At 46.1% G+C, this 23,979-nt stretch overlaps 1 protein-coding gene across 5 annotated transcripts in view; it reads right to left on the bottom strand.

The window, feature by feature from the left end:
• Positions 1 to 23,979, bottom strand: part of ASTN1 (astrotactin 1) — a 335,633-nt gene that overhangs the window by 73,989 nt on the left and 237,665 nt on the right. For all 5 annotated transcript variants that reach the window (XM_053243588.1, XM_053243584.1, XM_053243587.1 and 2 more), the window contains exons 13-15: positions 20,913 to 21,107; positions 17,832 to 17,959; positions 5,402 to 5,506 (exon numbers count right to left, since the gene is read on the bottom strand). In XM_053243588.1, the coding sequence (XP_053099563.1) occupies positions 5,402 to 5,506; positions 17,832 to 17,959; positions 20,913 to 21,107 (428 nt within the window). The remainder of the gene's footprint in view (positions 1 to 5,401; positions 5,507 to 17,831; positions 17,960 to 20,912; positions 21,108 to 23,979) is intronic.

Here is a 23,979-nt window from a genome sequence, read left to right as displayed (position 1 = left end):
ATGACCCCCACTGATCCCAAAAATTTTTAATAAAAAAAATTTTTTTTTAAATAAACATTTCTCTGGCTCAGCAGAGCAGTCAAGGGAGCGCGTCGGCTCCCCCTCGGCCCCTCCCCCATGAGCGGTCCCTTCCGTGCAGCGCCGCCCCCCCCCCATTGCTTTGCTGGCCTGGCCTGGCTTGGCAGCGCCGGGCGCCTAGTTTCATGCTCACAGACTCCTCCCAGCTCGGCTAGGCTCGCCTTGCCTTCTGCACGTGGCGCGGGGGAGAGCGTTGCTAGGGCTGGGGCTGCAGGAGGACAGCGCATGGATAACAACAACAAGAGTTATAGAAAGGATTCGGAGGGTGGAAACAGACCTCGAGTCGGGCGTCATCATTATTAATTAAGCGTGCACTCGGTCAACAAGGTGTGTGAACTTCTCTTCTCTGTGTCGTGTCTTGCCTTAATTAATCTTATTCTTATATCAATCCCCGCCCGTTCTGCCACTTCCTTCCTTCCTGCCACACGAACCTCTCCTCTCAGCTTCCCTAGCAAACTTCTCCCATTGCGTCCTCCACCCCTCTCTCCCTTATTCGATGGTGCTACCTGGCTCATCTCTGAGGAAGTGAGCTTGTTTTGCTGGCTCTCCTCTCTCTACCCCTTCTACTCTCACCCTTAAAAAAAACCACACAAAACAAAAAGGAGACAAAAAATAGCCCGCTACATCGAGAGAAGGAGAGAGAGTCAGCTCCAGTTCTCTCGTCCAGGCTCCGATTCGCCCGACTCCGAACCCCCTTCAAACCTTCTCTCTCCTGCCTGCACTCGGTGCTCACAGCTATGGATCTAACACAACTGCGTGCATCTCGCCTGCATATTCTCCACTCCCCGGCGCTCAGCTGATCCTCATCATCTTCTTTGGGCGAGGGTGGGGGGCAGCATGTATGTGTGTGGGGGGGTGCCTTTTCCTGGCTGGGAATTTTTCAAACTTCCTCCTTTTTCAAACTTCTCTGACCTGGACTCCCCCCTCCCTTGGAGATTTCTGCATAACCCGATGTCCTGTATCTTTGTGTGTGTATATGTAATAGGAAACTTGGAAATCCTCTCCCCTTCACTCGAACACCTGTTTCCTCCTTGAACTAGGAAGGGGGAAAACGGGATCAGGCTAGATCTGTCTGTAATACTGGCAATTCCAAGAAAGAAAGTTATTTCTCTTGGGTGGGGGTGCTGCCACTGTTTTTGTTTATCCAATAAGTAATAATAATTTATGGGGTGGTGGAATGCAGCGTTTGTAACGGTGATGATATATCTGCAAAATAGTCACTGGGGAAAAATCTGCGTGAGTTGGAACAAACAGCCTCTTCTTTCTATGTGTTTAAATGTCTGTAAATATGGCATGGCAAGTATGAATAATCCAAGGACATATATCTGACAGGGGTGCTTTTTTGTTCTGTGGGGGTGGGAAATGGTGTGGGGGTGTTAGAAGAAAATTATCTTGCTGGGAGAAGCTCTTGCTATTCAACTGTTGGTTAAAAAGGCATCTCATGATAGGTGTTTGGTTCAAGATGCTTCTTTGCTGCTGCTCTTTCCCCTTTATTCAAGTCCGTGTTTAAAGTGTTGGGTTTGTAACATTTTGTTTTTGTTTTAATCATGCCATGGTGGTTGTTTTCTGGCAATTTTCTGTGCAGTAGCCCAAAGTGCCCCAGAGAGGATAGCAGTTGGAATGCTCTTTATAATGTAACAAATGATTAATTATTCTATTGGGCTACGACTTAATTTACAGAGATGTGGAGGAGGGGGTGAGATCCATGTAAGGGTGCCCACTAATGACATCTTCCCACAGGCATCGTCGTGGGGAAAGGCACTGGAATGGTTGCAATGTACAGTAACCGCAATGTTGCAATTGCAATCGGGCTTGTTGCTGAGACAGAGCCTTTCTGGGAAATGTAGTTCTTCTCTTTTCCCTATGCAACACTCGCCCTCCTCCGATTGGTTCTTGTCTTGATGCTGCTTTTAGGAGGCACGCGTTTCCGAGGGTTGCTTCTTCTTCGCTCCTCTTCCTGGTGTAGTTTTGGGAGTGGTGGTTTGCTTTCTTTTCAGTCTTGTTCAAGTATGCTAATCCGGATTTGCCTCAAACTCCTCTGGTAGGACTTCCTTTCTATGAATGTGGCAAGTATAAGGTAAAATATGCACAATGTTCAGTAATTAAATCTTATATATTCTCTGTATCATTAACTAGCAGGTTTTATTCTATGTCCTTTTAATCTAAAGTAATTGCTGCTGAATTCAGTGAGCTGAGTTAGCTGCCTTGGATACAATTTCATTGTGGGAAGGTTGGACATAATGAGGTTGAGCCTTACTTCCAAGTAAGTATGCCAAGGATTTGGCTGTAGGAATTATTTTCTCTTTGTCTTGGTTTGATCCTCCTTGCCCTAGAACTGACTGAGAGCAGAGTGTTTCCAAGGCTGTGCAGAGTACTGTTTTTACATCATTGTGGCAAATGCCCTCATAGCTGACAAGATTGGGGGTTAGGTAGCAAGACTTGGTTCACATAATTGTCTTTGCTACTAAACTGTCTACATGAGATTATGTCCAAGCTCATGAGTAGCTGGTTTTGACACCTGGCACCCATAGAACCCTGTGGTTTTCTTTGGTAGAATACAGGAGCGGTTTACCATTGCCTCCTTCCATGTAGTATGAAATGTTGCCTTTCAGCATCTTCATATACAACTGCTGCCCGATATAGGTGTTTCCATTCGAACCCGCAACCTTTTGCTCCCTAGGCAAGTTACTTCCCTGCTGTGCCATTAGGTGTGGCTTGTATTCCTTGTAAATCTAGGAGTAGACAGTTGTGGTGTGTGTGTGTGTGTGTGTGTGTGTGTGTGTGTGTGTGTGTGTGTGTGTAGGATCTTGATTATGGAAGTTGGCTGAGTGTCAGGATGGGACAGGTGTCTTGTGTGTGTGCTGCAGTAGTATTTAGGAACATAGGAAGCTGCCATATACTGAGTCAGACCATTGGCCTATCTAGCTCAGTATTGTCTACCCAGTCTGGCAGCGGCTTCTCCAAGGTTGCAGGCAGGAGTCTCTTGCAGCCCTATCTTGGAGATGCTGCCATGGAGGGAACTTGGGACCTAGATGCTCTTCCCAGAGTGGCTCCATCTCCTGAGGGGAATATCTTCCAGTGCTCACACTTCTAGTCTCCCATTCAAATGCAAACCAGGGTGGACCCTGCTTAGCTAAGGGGGCGACCGGGGGTGTGTGTGTGCGCAATTTCAGTGCTTGCCCCGGGTGCCATTTTCCCTAGTTACGCCTCTGGGCCAGATTTACCCTAAAGTCCCTGCGAGCTATCGGGAAGCACTTCACACACAATTTGGGGTTTTCATTGAGTCTTAAGAGCAGGCATCCCCAAACTGCGGCCCTCCAGATGTTGCTGAACTACAATTCCCATACTCCCAGCCACAATACATTGTAGCTGGGGGTGATGGAAATTGTAGTTCAGCAACATCTGGAGGGCCGCAGTTTGGGGATGCTTGGTTAAGAGTGTAGCCTGATATATATCCAGGGTAAAAAAATCCACTTTTTGTGGATTTTTGTGGGGTGACTTCGAAGTCTCAGTAAAGCCTTGCAGTAAACTCATGGTAAAGCCTGCTGTCTGGAAATGATCCTGGCCATGCAGGTCTGATTTACGCCTAGGACAGTCGGCGGCACTTGTGAGGGACTTTCCCCCAGCACTAGTTTTTCAGCATGCAGCCTGTTGGAGAGCCCCTATGTAAAATAATGGTATCATCAGCATCTCCACTGCTTTGCATGGGGGCTTTTGAGACAGGATACATTTTGAGAATGGATGCCACTAAACTATGTCTAGGGGGCAAAGGTCCATTCTTGTGAGGGACCCCGCAGACTCAAGGGTCTCCACTGGGGAGCAGGCTTTTTGTTGCTATATTTTCCTAGCAGGAAATTACATTTTGCCTGGGAACAGCTGAGGCCTTCCACTCTTCATTGGAACTTTCCACTCGCTGCTACCTTGTCCCCTTTCCCTAAGATTTTTTTTGTCAGCTGGCAGCGGACTCAAGGAGGTAGGGATGTACAAACCAACTCAACCTTGCACCGGTTAGCCCTTGAGCTGGACTGGGCCCAGGTTGGCTCGAGCCAAACCCCCTACCCCCCACCCGGGCCAGTTCAGGGCTTCTACAGGGTTTGTTTGTTTTAATTAACTCACCACCTCCAGGGGCGTGTGTTTGCTGCCACAGCCATGTCTCTGATAGTTCCCCCTCCCCCCGCTGGCCTCCCCCAGGCCATTTTGGCCCATTTACAGGCCATTCTGGCCCTTTCTGATGTGGTGGTGACCATTTTGGAGTCCGCCACACTTGCGCCCACACATGCGGGTGATCAAGCCACACAAATGGCCAGGGTGCATGTGTGGCGGCATCCAAAATGGCAGCCACCACGTCAGAAAGGGCTGGAATGGCACAAATGTGGGTCAAAATGGCTTGGGGGAGACTGTGAGGAGGCTGGCAGAGGGAGGGGAACCACCAGAGACACCGCTGCATGGCTGCTGCAGCACCCCCTAGAGATGATGAGTTTTAATTAATGTATTTACTTACTGTAGAACCACCAAATCTGGCTTGAATTCAAGCCAAGCCAGAGGGATCTGTTTGGGGGACAAAACTGAACATGCCCAGTTCAGTTTGAGTCTGGTTCACACTCGAACGGAACTGAACAAACCGGATTTGTGCACACCCCTACAAGGATAAGAGCAGAATCAGGGCAGGGTGACTAGCTGAGTGGGCTATGCTCACCTCAGTTCTGCTTGCAACAATTAAAGCAGGGCTGCTCGCACAGTTGAGCACTCCTGCTTAAAATTCTTGGTCCATCCCTACTCATGGGTGAGCTGAAGAACCAAAAGAACTAGCTCACCTAGGGTTGACAGGTCTTAAGGTCTGACCTAGAGTGTTATGGTCACCTCCTCCGCCTCCTGGAGGAGGGAAGAGTTACATTTCCGTGTAAGAAGATCAAAGCAGCAGAGCAAGCTACTTTCCACAGTGCCCCTCTCCCAACCTCTTCTCCCTAGATGAGCTAGTTCTTTTGATCCTTCAGATGGCACATAAGCAAATGACTTGAAGCATGGGTGCTTAGCTGTTACCCTCTTTCCCAGCAAATCCATCCCCTCTCAGTATCGTTCTCTGTGCAGAAGTGATGGAGAGGCAGTCACTATAAAAGGAATAAAATATGCTGGGAACACACGGGAAAGATGGTAATGATTCTGCACTGGAAATTAGAAAAGCTGCCAGGCTCTGCTCTCTTCCCTGACAGGCACCCCTCTTGAGCTCCCAGGCTGCTCTTCAAGCGCCGGGTCTTACACCTCAAATGACATGGCAAACCCAAGTCCACCCCACCCCACCCCACCCCACCCGGGCTTAACTTACACTGGGAGACAGTCTGCTGGTTGAGCCGGACGTGGTACATGACAGAGCGTACCTTCCAGTGTTGTAGCAAAGGATAGCCAGACACCTCACTGAAGTTCACCATCCCTGTGCCAGAAAGGAGAGATAATGAATTTGGCTGGAATCATTTACTCATCCCTTGTCACACACCCTCTCTGCTTAAGAGATCACCCATCTAGAAGACCAGCAGCCTATAAATTGTGCAACCTCAGGGAAAATTCTCTACCCCTTTTCTTCAGTTATCAGACACAAAATCATTTCCAACCCATGTATGCTGATAGTTTGGCTCTGTGACGTGGAGGCCAAACATGAAGATATTATTCTACATTCAACAAAATCATATGGTAAAGCTTTTCCTGGACTATACCACTTTAGGCTGCAAGAGATGGATTGCATGCTTAACTTGTTCCCCACTAAAAAAAGAACAACACTCCCTGCATAAAGAATATAAGTAGCCAGAATCCCCTACACTTGAATCTGCTGAATGTAATCTGCTAGAAGTGCGAATTCTAAAGCATTGCTCCTAGAACATAAGAACAGCCATGCTGGATCTGGTACAAGGTCCATCTAGTCCAGCATCCTGTTTCGCACAGTGGCCCACCAGATGCCGCTGGAAGCATGCCCTCCCTCCTGCTCTTACCCCCCTGCAACTGGTACCCAGAGACATCCTGCCTTTGAGGCTGGAAGTGGCCTTTAGCCCTCTGATTAGTAGCTGTTGATAGACCTCTCCTCCATGAAGTTATCCAAACCCCTCTTAAAGCCATCCAGGTTGTTGGCTGTAACCACATCTTGTGGCAGAGAATTCCACAAGTTGATTATGTGTTGTGTGAAAAAGTACTTCTGTTTGTTGGTCCTAGATTTCCTGGCAATCAATTTCATGGAATGACCCCTGGTTCTAGTGTTATGGGAGAGGGAGAAGAATTTATCTCTGTCCATTTTCTCCACACCATGCATGGCTTTATAGACCTCTATCATGTCTCCCCGCAGTCGTCTTTTTTCTAAACTAAATAGCCCCAGGTGTTGTAGCCTTGCCTCAAAAGAAAGGTGCTCTAGGCCCCTGATCATCTTGGTTGCCCTCTTCTGCACCTTTTCCAGTTCTACAGTATCCTTTTTTTAGATGTGGTGACCAGAATTTTACGCAGTACTCCAAGTGTGGCTGCACCATAGTTTTGTATAAGGGCATTATAATATTAGCAGTTTTATTTTCAATCCCCTTCCTAATGATCCCTAGCATGGAATTGGCCTTTTTCACAGCTGTCGCACATTGAGTCGACACTTTCAACTAGCACCACAACCCCAATATCCCTCTCTCGGAAAGTCACCAACAGCTCAGATCTCATCAGCGTATACTTGAAGTTGGGTTTTTTTGTCCCGATGTGCATCACTTTACACTTGCCAACATTGAACCACATTTGCCATTTTGTCGCCCACTCCCCCAGTTTGGAGAGATCCTTTTGGAGCTCCTCACAATCTGTTTTGGATTTCACTACCCGAAAGAGTTTGGTATGATCTGCAAATTTGGCCACCTCACTGCTTACCCCTGCTTCCAGATCATTTGTGAATAAATTAAAAAGCACCGGTCCCAGTACAGATCCCTGGGGGACCCCACTTCTTACTTACCTCCATTGTGAAAACTCTCCATTTATACCTACCCTCTGTTTCCTGTCTTTCAACCCGTTAGCAATCCACACATGTACTTGTCCCCTTATCCCATTACTGCTAACTTTCCTCAGGAGTCTTTGATCAGCAAGTTTGTCAAAAGCTTTTTAGAAGTCCAGGTATACTATGTCAACTGGAGCACCCTGAACCACACACTTGTTGTCACTCTCAAAGAACTCCAAAAGGTTTGTGAGGCAAGATTGACCTTTGCAGAATCCATGCTGGTTCTACCCCAGCAGGGCCTGTTGGCATCCTTGAGGATGCTTTCCATCAATTTGCCTGGAACAGAGGTTAAGCTAACCGGCTTGTAATTTCCTGGATCGCCCCTGGATCCCTTTTTGAAAATTGGTGTTACACTTGCTACTCTCCAGTCCTCTGGTATAGAGCCCAATTGTAGGGATAAGTTATATATTTTAGCAAGGAGGTTGGCAATTTCACATTTGAGTTCTTTGAGGACTCTTGGATGGATACCATCCGGCCCTGGTGATTTACTTCTGTTGTGAAGACGGACACAAATAACTCATTGAGCTTCTCTGCAACCTCCATATCCTCCTTAATAATCCCTTTCACTCCCTCATTGTCTAATGGTCCAACTGCCTCCCTGGCAGGGTTCCTGCTTCTGATGTATTTAAAGAAGTTTTTGTTATTCCCCTTGATGCTTTTAGCTAAATGTTCCTCAAACTCTTTTTTCGCCTCCCTTATTGTCACCTTGCATTTCTTTTGCCCGAGTTTGTGTTCCTTTCTGTTCTCTTCATTTGGACAGGCCTTCCAATTTCGAAAGGAAGTCTTCTTCCCTTTTATGGCTTCCTTGGTGGTACCTGTTAGCCATGCTGGCATCCTCCTGGACTTAGTGGTACCTTTCCTCCTTTTGGGTATACAGTCTAACTGGGCTTCTAGTATTGTGGTTTTGAGTAAACTCCATGCATTCTGGAGTGAAGTGACTCTCCTGATTTCCCCTTTCAGCTTTCTTTTCACCATACTCCTCATTTTGGAGAAGTTTCCTCTTCTGAAATTTAAAATGTCCATGTTAGACTTCCTTCGTTATTCTCTCCCCACATGTATGCTGAATTTGATCGCACTATGGTCACTGTTCCCTAAAGGGTTGATGACACTGACATCATGCACCAGGTCCTGGATGCCACTCAGGATTAAGTCCAAGATCGCCTTCTCTCTGGTTGGTTTCAAGACCAACTGTTCTAGGGCACAGTCATTCAGTGTATCTTGAAATCTGATCTCTCTGTCATTACCTGACTGTGAATTTACCCCATCTAATTGAAGTCACCCATTATTACAACTCTGCCACTCCTTGAGGCCTCCCTGATTTCCTCCTGCAACTCCCTTTCACTGTCAGCATTTTGATCCAGAGGGCGATAGAACATCCCCAGTAGCACATTTCCTTTCAGGCCTTGTATTGTCACCCACAGGGTTTCTGTGGAGGACTCCAGTCCACCTAGGTTTTCCACTTTGTTAGATTCTATCCCTTCTTTAACATACAGTGCTACTCCACCTCCAAGGCGCCCCTCCCTGTCTTTTCTATAGAGCTTATATCCATGGATAACAGTGTCTCACTGGTTCGCACTGCTCCACTATTTTGCTATTATACCCACTATATGTATTTCTGTGTTAGCAACCAAGCACTCCAGCTCACCCATCTTGGCTCGGAGGTTTCTTGCACTGGCATATAGGCACCTATATGCTAAATCTCTCACCTAGTGTCTGCTATCTTTCTTTTGACTCTGATCAGCTGGCACAGCCTTCTGTCTGCTCTTTATGTGGTTCTGCTCTGTCCTCTTCTGTTTTATCTGGGTCCTTTGCACCCTCGCACTTTAAAGAATGGCATCTGCTGAACCAGATACTGCCCAGCTCCCAATTAGGGGTGTGCAATTCAGATTTTTGGTGATTTGGTTCGGAACCCGAACCGAATCACCCCTGTTCTGTTTTGTGCCCGAATATGGGCCACCCGAATCACCCTTGATTCGGTTCGGATTCGGATTTAATCTGAATCTGAATCGATTCGGGGGGAAAGGGCCCAGGGGCAAAATTTGGGGTGGGGTGGTAGTGCCCAATGGGTGGAAGCTACCACCCCAATTTCAGGGGGATTGGGCAAAGGACTGATTTTGGGGGAATTTTTGATGTTTTAGTGACTTTGGGGCAGTTCGGGGGCATAGCATGGGATCTGGGCAAAAAGAGTGGGGTGGGGTGGTAGTGCCTAATGGGTGCAGGCTACCACCCCGATTTCAGGGGGATAGGGCAAAGGGCTGATATTTGGGAAATTTCTGAAGTTTTCATGTCTTTGGGGCAGATTGGGGCAGAAAGTGGGGCCTGGGGCAGAATAGTGGAGTAGGATGGTAGTGCCTAATGGGTGGAGGCTACCACCCCAATTTAAGGGGGATTGGACAAAGGGCTGATTTTTGGGGAATTTCTGAAGTTTTTGTGTCTTTGGGGCAGTTTGGGGGCAGAAAGTGTATCTGCCCCAAAAGGGTGGGGTGGGGTGGGGTGGTAGTGCCTAATGGGTGGAGGCTACCACCCCAATTTCAGGGGGATTGGGCAGAGGGCTGATTTTTTGGGAATTTTTGAAGTTTTGGTGTCTTTGGGGCAGATTGGGGGCAGAAAGTGGATCTGCCCCAAAAGAGTGGGGTGGACTGGTAGATAGTGTCTAATGGGTGGAGGCTACCACCCGTCCCCAATTTCAGAGTGATTGGGCAGAGGGCTGGATTTTGGTGAATTTCTGAGGTTTTTTCTTCATAAGGTGCAGTGTGCTAGATTGATATTCATAGTAAATGAGAGTGTGAAAAAGTGAAAGTGGGGTCATGAGAGTTCTTTAATTGAAAAAAATCTCATTGCTATCATTGAATGAGAATTCACACCTCAGAAGTTTTTCTGAAGGGATGTTTTCCCTTATTTTCTGAGGTGTGAATTCTCATTCAATGATAGCAGATGAGATTTTTTTCAATTAAAGAACTCTCATGACCCCACTTTCACTTTTTCACACTCTCATTTACTATGACTATCAATCTAGCACACTGCACCTTATGAAGAAAAACCTCAGAAATTCACCAAAGTCCAGCCCTCTGCCCAATCACTCTGAAATTGGGGACGGGTGGTAGCCTCCACCCATTAGACACTATCTACCAGTCCACCCCACTCTTTTGGGGCAGATCCACTTTCTGCCCCCAATCTGCCCCAAAGACACCAAAACTTCAAAAATTCCCAAAAAATCAGCCCTCTGCCTAATCCCCCTGAAATTGGGGTGGTAGCCTCCACCCATTAGGCACTACCACCCCACCCCACTCTTTTTGCCCAGATCCCATTCTATGCCCCCAAACTGCCCCAAAGTCACTAAAACTTCAAAAATCCCCCAAAATCGGTCATGAGCTGAATCACCCAAATTTTCCGGCCCCGAAATTTGGGTGATTCGGCTCGGCCCCGAAAAATATCGGGGGACATCGAGGGTGATTCGGTTCAGCCCCGAATCACCCGAAATTGCTCATTTCGGGCACAGATCGATCTGTGCCCGAAATTTTTTGCACATCCCTACTCCCAATGGCTATTCCCCAGGTGTCATTTTAAAAGCTGTTCTGCAACCTTTTTGATTTTAAGCACCAATAGTCTGGTTCCATCTTGGTTCAAGTGCAGCCCATCCCTTTTGTACAGGCCTTGCATGCCCCAAAATTTATCCCAGTGCCTAACAAATCTAAACCCCTCCTCCAAGCACCAACTTCTCATCCACACATTGAAACCCCTCAGCTCTGCCTTTCTCACTGTACCTGCACGTGAACAGGTAGCATTTCTGAGAATGCTACCTTGGGGGCCCTAGACTTCAATACGCTACCTATCAGCCTAAATTTGGCTTCCAGGACCTCCCGACCCACATTTCCCCACATTGTCGGTGCTGACATGCACCACGACAGCTGTTTCCTCCCCAGCACTGCCTAAGAGCCTATCTAGAAGCTGTGTGATGTCCGCAACCTTCACACCAGGCAGGCAAGTCACTATACCTCTAATGATCGAATCACCCACTACAAGGAGGCCCCCACTCCCCGGAGGAGTATCCCCTGCATGAGAGGATATGGGTTCATCCTCCATGGAAGTGGTCCCTTCTAAAGGAGCATTCCCTCTTCCTCAGACTGATCTCCTTGCCCAAGCCCTTCATTCTCCCTGATAGCAAAGGAGCTATCAGCCCTGGAGTGGGATGCCTCTATCATGCCCCTGAAGGTCTCGTCCACATGCCTCTCTGTCTCTCCGAGCTTCTCTAGATCCGCCACCTTGGTCTCGAGGGAACGAACTTGTTCCCTGAGAGCCAGGAGCTCCTTGCACCGAGCACACACCCATGACTTCTGCCCATGGAGCAAATAGTGATACATGCAACACTCCATGCAATACACTGGGAAGTGCCCCCTCCCCTGCTGCCCTTTACCTTCATACTGGTTTTATCAGCTGCTTACAGTATTTAGAGATAGTTTATTTGAAGGATAAGTATCAGCTGCAATGGTCAGCTATTTAACTGTCCAAACAGCCTTTCTCAAGAATATGAGCCAGAGATCAGTAATTATATGAGGAAGGGATTTGTACTTACCTTCTCTTCTCTACTGGGCTCCTTGTGATCACAGGGGCTTGTTCCAGGCTCCCACACACACTTCCCACTAAATTCCTGCAAAACTCCTATGTGTCCTGTTTGCTATCCCTGTTCGCTATCCTCTCGGGCCTACACCTCTTATGTAGAGAGTAGGCTTCAAACTGAGAAACAAGATGTGGGACAAAGGAATGTCAAAGGAAAGTGGGGCCTTCCCCAGCCCTAGCTGACTGCACCCCCTCCAGGCAGGGACAAACAAAAACATGGGAGTTTGCTAGCCCTGGTAAATGCTAGCCCTGGCAAATAACACACACGCACAGACGAGGACTTATCTGTGCTGCAGTAACCTCTTCCTAGCACTGCAGTAACCTCTTCTGGCCACCAGAGCCATGAGGAGTTATGTTAATAGGTCTTGGTCAGTTAAGAGTCAGAACTGTTCAGTTGTTGTTGAAAGCTAGTGTGTGTTTATGAGTTGTTCAATGACTCTCTCTCAGTACGTGATGTTTTTGTTTCTTCATAAATCTTTATTTTTGTTTTTAACTCAACCTACCTTCTCCAGATACTCTCTTGGGCTAAACTTATCTATTGATTGATTGATTGATTGATTGTTAATTTTATATACCGCCTTTCATTAAAGCAATCCCAAGGTTTGGGAGGTACAGCAAAAAATTTTTAACACAAGATGGTAAAAAAGACACAATTAAAATATTAAGTGGGGAAAAATTATTAAACAAATCAGATTAAAAAATTTAAAACAAAAGTATAAAAGCAATAAAAACTATAAAGAGCAGCAGCAGAGAATCAAATAAATGCCTGGGCAAAAAGCCAAGATTTTACACTTTTTCTAAAAGCTGTGATGGAGACCAAGAAGCAAATAGCCACTGGGAGAGCATTCCAGAGTCTGCTGTGTGAGGACTTTAATGTATCTCCTCATACCCCTCAACATAAACTGATCCTCGCTCAGAAGCCAACATCTTGAAGCCAATCTAATTCATATTAGATATGAATATCCTTCCTGTGTGCTGCATTGGTGTTGCGTTTGGTTGCTGCATTTGGACACACTTGCAAATGTTTTATGTGAATGGCAATCTAGTGCACATGACTTGTTGCAAGATGAACCTATACCATTGTGTAATCTGATGTACAGTTCATGGGTTTCTCAAGGTGAGTCACATGCAGTTCATGTAAGATGCCAAAATTATCAGAAACCATAATTCTGTTGCTAAAAGCACATTTTGTGTATGTGTGCACTACACGTACATTGAATACACACATAACCTTGTCCATATTCCGCTTCTTGAGATATTATCACCCTCATTCAACTTCCTAACCTCCTTCGTTATATGTCATGTCTTTTCCTACAGTTCTTCCAGAATTATGCTTACCTCTTGGACTTTACAAACCATTTTTCTGAGCCAAGGAAAGCAATCATGTACTACATAATGGCTGATTACCCTCATCCAATTTCCTGGGCAATGATAGCCCAAATTGCTTTTAAGCAGCCACACTGGCCAACATGCTTAATTCAAAAAGATGCCTAATTAAATGTTTCCTCAGACAGCAAGAAATGCAGAGACAGGTATGAGAGGAGGCAAGGGAATGAGCAGAGGCAGCAAAAGAGGTTTGGGAAGGGAGGGAGGAAAGCACTAATTATATTAAAGGAAGGTCTGTGGGTCAGCAACTCTTCAGTAATTAAAAAGTACAATGAAAGGAGTTTGCTTATACATATTTTTTTCCCTCCGGCTCAGACTTCACTTCTGAAGATAACAAGGCCCCCTATTTTTGCCATGAGGGCAATCCCAAAAGCATCGCCCTGCTGTGTTAATTTCTCCACTAATTACGTTTTTAATGAGCTGTCCTCTGTGCACAGCAAGTTGGGCATTTCCTTATGTGCTCTCATGGGGACTTCATGGCCTCAGCCCATGCCAACGGGTGTGGACACAGGCTGTGAGGAGTCCAGAGAGACTCCAGGCTTGTGAATGCCAGCTGCATGGGAAGATAAAGGGGCCGACCGGTGATCGGAAATGCTGGGAACTTCAGACCAACGTTAAGGGAGGGTAACTGGCAGTTCTGAACTCATTCCACAGAGCCCTCCTTTAGTCCTATAGTTATTATTCATCCTCACCTCTGAACCATCATTTTACTGTCCTTGTGTGACAGCCTTATGAATGCCACACTTCCTGAGGCTTAATGTTTCAAGTTATCTGCAGACTACTTCAAGGACTGGTCTACACATGCTGAAAAAAGAGGGGGAGGCAACACTTCAAAATGGTGCTCAGAAACACATAATTGATTGTGCTGTGTGGGATGCCCAACACATTCTGACATACTGTTTTCTTCAGGGGCAAGAATATCACTATCTTGTAGTAGCAGTTATTGCTGTTAAAAGATAGTGGAACAACATACTGGAATAAGACTGTCTTGCCCCTGAAGAAGACAAAAGGGCTGTTCTCACGACATGAGCTGCCATGAGCACGTGGACGGACTCCGAGGAGGAGGAGGAAGAGACAGATGGGATGGCAGCAGAGGTGGGAGTGCAAGGTCCAGAACTTGGAGAGGAGAGCGGGAACAGCCTATGGAAGGCTGGAGAAGAGTTAGAGCCTGTCGTAGCAGCTCCTATAGAAGAAGGATGGCCGGTCTCCGCAATGGAGAGGCATCGCTCAAACAGACAGCAGGACCGCATGAGCAGAACATCTAGACTAACAAGCAAGGTTGCTGAGTCAGGGATCCATGATTAACAGCATATGGTTTCATCCTATATTAGCTGGTTTTGCCACAGCCGCTGTGCTGGTGTCAACGTTGTTCTTACTGAGATACTTGGCTGTGTTCCTGTTTGCCGTGCTTGTGTTTTGACCTTGGACCATTTTGTTTGTGGATCACGATTTGGACTCTGTTTGACCGACTGTTGATATTACGACCTGGACTGGACTTTGGTTTGAAGAAACTGCTTACTGCCTGGCTTTGTTGTTTGACTTCCACCCCTGTCTGTTTCACTCTCTGGCAGCTGATATTTATAGCTCCAGATTAGTGGGACAGGTTACTGCCTGGGTTACCCCAGGCAGCTCATGTTATTTGGAGCTCCAGGAGCTCCAGTAGAGGGTAGCCCACCTTTTGTACCCAGTGTTTTACTGAGGTAAAAAGAACCTGTGGTTTGTTTTACCTTGCTAGATGTGCGCATGCGCACCAGGTACTTCCGGTCCGAGGAGGCAACAGGGCAGCAGAGAGGTATGCTGCCACCCTGCCAGACTCTTTTAAACTGCAGCGCCGGTGGGGGAAATGCACAGGGGGTGGGGAGTGCAAGGTATCCCCCCCACCTTCGAACCGGTTGAACCACCAGTCTTTTGAACCTGTTCAGAGGCCTGTAAAAGGGCCTCTAGCATTCAGGTGCTTTTCCCAGAATGGTTCCATCCCCCAAGGGGAATATCTTACAGTGTTCACACATGTAGGATTCAAATGCAAACCAGGGTGGACCCTGCTTAGCAAAGGGGACAATTCATGCTTGCTCCTCCCATCAAGCTCCTCTGGTTACAGGACCAGTTCTATGTTGACTGTTTAATCTGACTTGCTCAGACAGTGTCATTGCCAACCTATCACATACACCAGTGTTTTAGGAGTTGTACTTGCATCTTTTTTCAGACTTGATTTGTGGCAACCTTTCTGTTTTTGACTGGAATTGAAGTGCTAGCTTATGTGGAGTGGATTTGCTTGTACTCTCTTTTTAGATTACATTGTTATCTAACAATGTAATCTAACATCTTATATTGTTTTTGTTCCTAAATGTTTTCAAATTTTCTTTACTCCCTTCTTGCGCTGTAGTGTATGGTGTATAGCCAATGAATCTTAATGTTCCATTTTTGTTGCTCTGAGGAGTGAGTGGAGTGAGCAGATGTTTGCCTCCATAGCACTGAGCTGCTGATCCATGGCTTAGACTGGAGGGGTGTGTGCGTGAGTCTGTGAGAGGGATCTTTGTGATTCTTTCAGGGCTCCACAGCTGAAGAGAAGCAAACACCTCCTGGCTTTGGAAGATGCTCCAAAACACTGCCTCCCATTCTGATTTTCTGGTAGGAAGGGCAAGAAAAGGGAGTTGCTGGCTGGAGATAATGGAGCAGAAGAGCATGGGAAGGAAGAGGGAAGGTCTGGCTGCTACTGTTTCCCAAGTGGGTGGAAACTGGAGGAGCAACAGTGGAGAAGCATGCCTAGTAGTGGGCCCAGGGGACAGGCTGCAGCCACCACTGATGCCCTGCTCTCCTAGCTGTTGGCCTGCTGTGCTTGACACTAAGTGGGAAAGGGAAGTTCAGGCTGTTGCCACCACCAGATATTACATTAGGCTGCAATTCTAGCTCATCTCGCTCCCTTTGGCTTCTGCTGTTGGGACACAAATTGTGCAATCTTAACAAAAACAAAGCACTACAACTGTATATGTGCCATGCAGTCCCACAAATGTAATTGTGCTTCCCCTTGATAATGGAAGAACAACCCTTTAGCAGTGTTAAAGATCCCTTGTGTGGAACCAGCAGGCAGTAATCGTTTTCCTTTTAAGAATATGCATGAGATAGCAAAACAATGACATCTCTGTGACACAGACTCATTGCTAATTTTTTTTAACAAGTGTAATGATGCAATAGATTTTATCTTGCCTCAATTGAATGAATGTATTAGCGCTGCTGACGGGCAGGATATGAAAGAGCTTTGGGGCTGGATCCAGCCCACAAGCCACAAGCTGCTCATCCTGGTTGAAGCAATAGATTTCTATGCAATTATCAGGTAGCAACTCCAAAAACAGCCCTGTATCAGAAGTCAAGCTGTGAGAGGCTGACACAGCTCCCCTCAAGTGTATCTGGGAGAACAGAGAAGACTGTGGTCCCTTTAAAGTTCATTTACTTCAGCACATTCAGCTCTTGACCACATTAAAGTGCCTCTCTCCTCTCAAAAGTGATTATGGAAAAAACCAGAGGACCTCCTTACTCAGCACCTCTGTTTCCCCATGTGTATTCAAAGCAATGCCTGATCTGCTTATTTCAGTGAATAAAATCAAGCTTTTATTGCTTTTTGTTTTAACTTACCGTCTGGCAGGAGGAGCCAGCAAAATTCTGAGAGAATTAATCAGACCATTTCCTTTCTTGTGCACCATCAACAAAAGAGTTTCTTTAATGATTTAAATTTTATCAGAGTCTTATGCAATCAATATAGAGAATAAAGAAGCTCCTGGTTATATATCCATTGCATTCATGTCCGGTCCATATATACCCTTCCAAACATTTATCTGAATAACGGGGAGGAGAGCTGGTTTTGTGGTAGCAAGCATGAACTGCCCCATTTGCAAAGCAAGGTCTGCCTTGGTGTGCATTTGGATGGGAAACTATATGTGGGTACTGTACGATATTCCACTTAGAGAATGAGGCCATAGCTCAGTGGAAGAGCATCTGCATGCTTACATGCAGAAGGACCCAGGTCCATTCCCTGGGATCTCCAGATAGAGCTGGGAGAGATTCCTGCTTGTAACCTTGGAGAGCCATTGCCAGTCAGTACAGGAAAACCTTAGTATTCACGGGGGTTCCATTCTCCTCAGTTACAGCGGATATGGAAACCACGAATCATTGGGGCAATGGGAACGTGGGGGTTAGGTTCCTGAAGGCCTGAAAACTGCCCCCTAAATGGGGGGAAAGGTTTAAAATGTCAAAATAAAGTGCCCTACTGTGCTCTGCAGGCCTCCAACAATCCAGCAATGCCACCCAAAAGTCAGAAATAGCCCTCTTTTTAGCATTTTGCGTTTCATTTTCCCACAGTTTTCTATGGGGGTTTTCAAGTAAAAGAGCCACAAAACAGCTCCATTTCGCAAAATAGTGGCCAGAAATGACCTCCACAGTCATTTATGGTTGTCTCTTACCAGTGAATACACTGAGTACCCTTGTGGACTGATTTTTTAATGTGCATGCCGAGGTCAGGTATCAATCACCCGACCGCAGACACACAAAACCACGGATGGTGGATCTGCATATAGCGATGTCCTGCTATATAGACAATGCTAAGCTACACAGATCAATGATTTGACAGTATACAGCAGCTTCTTATGTTCCTAACCTTCCCCAGGAAAAAGGTTATCAAATGGAAAAGGGCACTGTACTGTGTGTGGGCAAGAGACTGGATGAACAGGAAAAGACTCTGCCTGGAATAACTCACCAGTTAGAAAATCTGGGTCTGGTGTAGGCTCAGAGAGTTCCTCTTGACACTGGTTCTCCAACGGGACTGTGGCCAACACCAGCCCATCTGGCAACTGTTGCTCCAAACCACGGGCAAAGTTATTCTGCCTGGAAAAACCCAGAGAAATAAGTTCAGCACACGTGAAACAACTAGTTGGTTCACAATACCTTGGTGGGTGAGGTGTAGTCCTTCCTTGGAGTATGGACAAAGCTATCTGTGTCAAAAGAAATCTTCTAGTGATATATGAGCAATGCTGCTGCCAATGGGCCCCACTCACTTCTTGTCCTCCAACTCTTACAAATGTAGGGGATGGGCAGGATTGTGTGAATCCAACAAGAAGAGGGACAGGTATATGGAGAGAAGCCACCACTGACACCCCACTGAGAAATTTTGTTTGACTTATTTTGCTTCCCTTAGAATTCTTCAGATAATTCTTCAGACAGGAACCTTCAAGCCATCCCCTATGTTTCCTTTAAGCAAAACTGCATGGCAAAATGGGGTGTGTACAGAGCTCCTACTTCATTAATGTTACCAAAATTCCCTTTGTTTCCTTTGAAATTTCTCAAATATTTTGCTTAACCAAGAAGCTCTCACATTCACCTAGAAAGTATGCTTTATATTACATGTATATTACAGTTCTAGAGGTCATCTTGGTCCAGAGTTCACGTTTGTTCATACAGGAACCATGACTTGCATTCAGTATTTCCTGTAACAGGAATTCCCAGAGGGTGTTGACTACAATACCCATCACCCCCAGCTGCAATGGCCTTTAGGATTATAGGAGTCAACAACATCTGGGAATCCCTGTTACAGGGAACACGGGTTGCATTGCCTTCTCTACTGGAGTACAAGAATACTGTCTCTGTGCCTATATGCTATGGCGATATGGAGCAGCCAAATGAGTGCAAGCTGTGGGTGGGACAGAACTCTGAAAATGGGACAGAAAAAGCAATGAGGCTATTCCCACAATCAAAATCCCTGGTGGCTAGGGAATGCTAGGGAGAAGGAAGGAGTGTTCCTGCCTCCCACACATGATCAGATGCTTGTAAGAGCTCCGCTACACCACACACCCACACAACCGGTGCTGCTGAGCTGAATACATAGAGGATCTGGAGGAGGAAGTTCTCCAGTACCCCACAATGCATTGCACAGGAAGCTGAGACACTTCCCATAGCAGTGCTGGAGCTCCCAGCTAACTGGCTGCTCTTTAAGTTGCACTCTAAGATCCTGGGGAGCCAGGCTGCCGGGAGCTACAAAACACAGCCCCAATCACACACACAACCAGGGCTGCCGAGGTGAGCTGGGTTTCCCAACAGGGTAGGCATGCTCTGGAGTAGAAGGGTGGGGGCAGGTTCCAAGGCTCCACGCGAGCCCCACAACCCGGGTTTTCCTGCTCCCACCCCAACGCAGCTGGTTGTGAGAACAACTTTAATATCTTTCACTAGATAATCCTCCAAAGGTTATTTTTCATGGCAGCACACAATTGGAGGGGTTGGGTTCCAAGGGATATTTATTGGAACTCCATGAAAACATCCTGGCTTTAGGGATGTGCAAGGAACTGGCAGGGGATGGCTCGAAGGTGGGGGCATATCTTTAAGGGTGGGGGAGGGTGCCCTGGTGTAAGCACGTGCGCCAGATACTCCCTGTTACTTCTGGCCGAAGAGGACACGGGGTGGCAGGAAGGTACCCTGCCACCCCCATGGGCAATTTTAAAATGGAGCACCAGTGGGGGAAAACATGGCGGGAGGGGTAAGGGCACCCTCCCCCACCCTTAAAAGGTATGCCTCCCACCTTCGAACCAGCTGAACAGCCTCTTGTTTGAACCAGTTCGGAGGCCCTTAAAAGAGCTTCTGAACACGTTCGTGCCCATCCCCAACTGGATTCCCACTCCCTAGTGCCTAGTCTTAAGACATCTTTAATAGATGCTCATTCAGCTTACTCTTGAAACAAACCACCCAAATCAGCCTGTGCAACTTTTGTGGACAAAGTATTTTACATCTTAAAATTCTTAACATTCAAGATGCGTTTCTTCCTTCCAGTCCTGCTCCAGCATGAGCCCATCGCTCCTTGGCTTTCCCTCCATGGCCCTGACCGACAGCAGCTTGCCAACTTCTCTACTTACAAGAGCCTTTTAGGGTTGAATTCCACATTTAACCTAAACTCTGACAGCAGTTCTATCTAGGTAAAACAAATTTAGGAGAAGGCAGTTTGCAATGAGAAAGCACTTGTATGTGCGCGCGCTCTCTCTCTGGGGGTGGGGGTAAACTCTTCTCTATCAACCACTTTTCTGCTGCAAATCTCCCAATTGCTTTACCTCATCTCTCCTACCTCACAGAAGGAAACACAGCTGAGTGGGAGTCACAGTGGGAAAGCAGCAGGTGTTGGAAGAGTTTATCCCTACCACCCACCCCTACCACCCATGTACCTCTCCATTGAAACTGGTGTCCTGTCAAAGCTGCTTTTCTCTAGAAAATGTCTTCTAACTTGCTCCCTTTTTCAGACACACATTGGAAACTCTGACTTAATCAGTTTTCCATAACAAATCCCAGAAGCCTAAATGTCCCCACTCACAAACCCCGATGAATCATAGAATGCCAGAGTCGGAAGGGACCTTGGAGGTCTTCTACTCCAAGCCCTTCCCATGAAGTCCCTCAGGGACATATTTTGGTAATGCACACTGAGTATCGGAGGGGAGATTGTCAGAAATCACCTCTTCCTCCACTCAAGCAACAGTGCAGAGATAGTCTGGAAATTGCACTGCTAGTCCAGATGTTGGTCACTGAAAATCAGAATTCCTCCACAAGGCTGTGCAAGATTATCTATCTGTGTGCAACAGCACTTGCCTACATTTGCCTCTTGTTACCCTTGCCTTTTTCCTCCTTCTGTTAACTCTCCAAATTTCTGAAACTTCAGAGAGTAAGTTTCTTAGGGCAGACACCTGTCAATCTTTCTTAAGCTGCTAAAGCACCACATACATTAATAATGCTGTAAAAATAACAAACAACAGGGAGAGTTTGGGAACTAGTGGAATAGCAAGCCTTGTTCCAATACCATCATCACCTGAATGTCCCCTTCAGCACCTGTCCAGGTGCTACGTCATGCGTTTGGTTGTTGTAACCATAGAACATCTCCCCAAAGAGAGTTTGATTCATGGGATGCTCTCGGCTCTCTTCACAATCACCACCTTCTGGACAGGACTCTGAAATCAACTGGCATGATCGTCCATCCATGCCTAGCTTGTAATCTTCAATGCATCTGCCATGAGAGTGAATGCAAGGGAAATTATTACAGCTTGCTGTGAGACCTGTAAAAGGACAGAGGGTCTGATCTTGAAGAGTAGACCTGTAAGTTCAGCAAGATGAAACAATAATCTGCACATATTTAACTTCTTTAAAGTTTCTTACCAAACAGCTGTGAGAGACACAGGACCTCTCCAGCAATCTTAGAAATGAAATCAAATGAAAGCAGGAGCATATTTTTCAGACATTCTAACTTCATGGAACCCAGAGCTATCTGCTGGGGAACTCCTATGACTTGCAGAGGATTCTGGGAAAGGTATTAGGGTATATTATCAGTTCACACAAAATGAAAGTCAAGTCTGTTGGGACTCAGCATCACCCTACGTGAATTGAAAGTGTACCCTGGAATGCACCTAAACCTCCTTCACAGCTACATATTGCATAGGGATGATTAATAGTGATAGGCTAGCTGTCCTTTAGGAAAGCTTCTCTTTCATTGCTCATCTTCTCACTGAGGAATTTCTGATAAGCTATCAAGATGCATTGAAGATCCTCAGAACGCCTCATTTACCAGGAGTGTACTACTAAGGGAGTTTGTACAACAGGGCTTCAGCATCCAACTACTGATGATAAAACAAAGTGTGAGAAATGTTTGCACAAGTGACTTTCTGATGAAATGAATACATATTTTCACCAAACTAGGGTAGACTCCTGCCAATTACTACTGTATCTAGGACAGGCAGCTACCAGTCCACCCATCTCAGCTCATTATAGATAGGTATGTTTATGAAACTGTCCCCATCCAGATTTCTCCCTGGATTTGGGGGTTCTAGATCACCTGATTTTGTTTCCAGGATGCATTGATGCATTATTGAGCCATGATTCTTATTAGGGATGCGCAGAATATTTCAGCTGTGAAATATTTCATCTCAAAATGGGCTGTTTTGAGTGTTTTGAGCTCGAAACAAAACACCCTCAAAGGGGCCTGTTTCAAGGTTGGAGCAGAACAACTCCATTTCAATCAAAACTTTTTAAGAGTTTTGAGGCCATTTTGGAGGCCTGTTTTCTCCTTGCTGATTGGTTTTCTGGCACTGGCTTCCAATTGGTTTGCATGCTTCTTGCTTGGCTTGTTATCATACAAATCAAGTGCCCCCATTGGTGGGGGTGTGGGAGGGTGGAACACAAAAGAAAGGAATTTCAAAATGTATTCAAAGAGACTGGAAGGCAGAAAGAGCCCTTATGCCTCTCCTGAAGAGGATTTATCTGAAGAGGAGAAAAGTAGGTTTGATAGTAGGTTTCTTTTCTCAGGCTGAGCATAATTTGCTATGGTATTGCTGCTGTAACTATCTGGTTTTGCTGGATCTTAGATTGACAAAGACAGAAGTTAGGTGCCTTTTGTTTTGTTTTGTTTTGTTTGTGAGATAAGACATGGTGAGAAATGGACAGTGGTGGCTGAGTGTGTGTAATATTTATTGGTGTTTGCAGTGATGAGCTCCATGTCTGGCCTTGAGTTAAGACTAACTTGTACTTCACTCACTGCTTTACCTGTTGGATCCTAAGGGGTTTAGGCGAAAAGGTTAAATTTTTGTTTAAAATCGCTCGCTTGCCCATTTCTTTTGTGGGTTGAGTGGTAGATAGTAGGGATGTGCATGAACCGGTTTGGAGGCCCTTTTCCAGTCCTTCGAACCGATCTGGCAGCAGCAGGGTGGTTACCTTAAAGGAGCAGGGAGGGTGCTCTTAGCCTCTTGCTTGTGTGACATGCACACATGCTCAGGCCACTTCCGGTCTGACACTGATCAGGGCGGCAAAAGCATACAGAGGGTCTCAGGAGAGGAGAGCTGGTCTTGTGGTAGCAAGCATGACTTGTCCTCTTAGCTAAGCAGGGTCTGCCCTGATTGCATATCAAAGGGAGACTAGAAGTGTGAGCACTGTAAGAGATTCCCCTCAGGGGATGGAGCCACTCTGGGAAGAGCAGAAGGTTTCAAGTTCCCTCCCTGGCTTCTCCAAGATAGGGCTGAGAGAGATTCCTGCCTGCAACCTTGGAGAAGCCGCTGCCAGTCTGTGAAGACAATACTGAGCTAGATAGACCAATGGTCTGACTCAGTATATGGCAGCTTCCTATGTTCTGATTTTGATCAACATGCATATCAATATGTACTTGTGAACAATATGCACTTGTGTACCCCAGTAACCTGTAAGGGGGAGGGGGGAATCCAAACTGAAAACCAGTGCACACACCAATTTTGAAATTATTTTTAGAGATTTTCCCAGTTAAACTGAAAGGCAGGTGAAGCAGAATGCAGGGTGGCACAAACCCATGGAACAACAACAGGATGAAGCAGGAGAAATCCTAGGAAGTTCAGTTATTTAAGCAAATAAACATTCTTTGTATTTTAAGCTGCAGTGGTACATCACATCAAACTCAGCCCCATTTGTGGCAACAGGCATGGCTACTACTTTAGGTGCTTCCACCTCAGTTGTGTTATCTGGGAATATTATGGATATGTTGAGTGCACACCAATAACAATCTGGTTACTGCCCCTATTCAGCCCAACAGAGCATCTCTAGTGGCTGTTGCTAATGTCCCCTGTGTTTTTGTTTTGTTTTAGATTGTGAGCCCTTTGAGGACAGGAAATCAATTCTTCCTATTTCTTGCTTTTTAAGAAGTTGAAAAGTGGTATATATTTCAATACTTTTTATTATCATCATCATCACCATCATTTAAGTAGTGAAATTAAATAAGACCGTGAAATAGACATTAGCCCATTATCTTCAGGGGAAAACAAGGAGCAACCAAAATAGGGGTACTATAAAGGGACCCTAAAGGACAAACTGAGCACAAGCAGCATAGTAACTATAGTTACCACTGGTGCAACCTATGAATGTTA

This window comes from Hemicordylus capensis, chromosome 4, assembly GCF_027244095.1.
Source record: "Hemicordylus capensis ecotype Gifberg chromosome 4, rHemCap1.1.pri, whole genome shotgun sequence".
Classification (NCBI taxonomy): domain Eukaryota; kingdom Metazoa; phylum Chordata; class Lepidosauria; order Squamata; family Cordylidae; genus Hemicordylus; species Hemicordylus capensis.
This window is presented reverse-complemented; position numbering and strand designations above follow the sequence as displayed.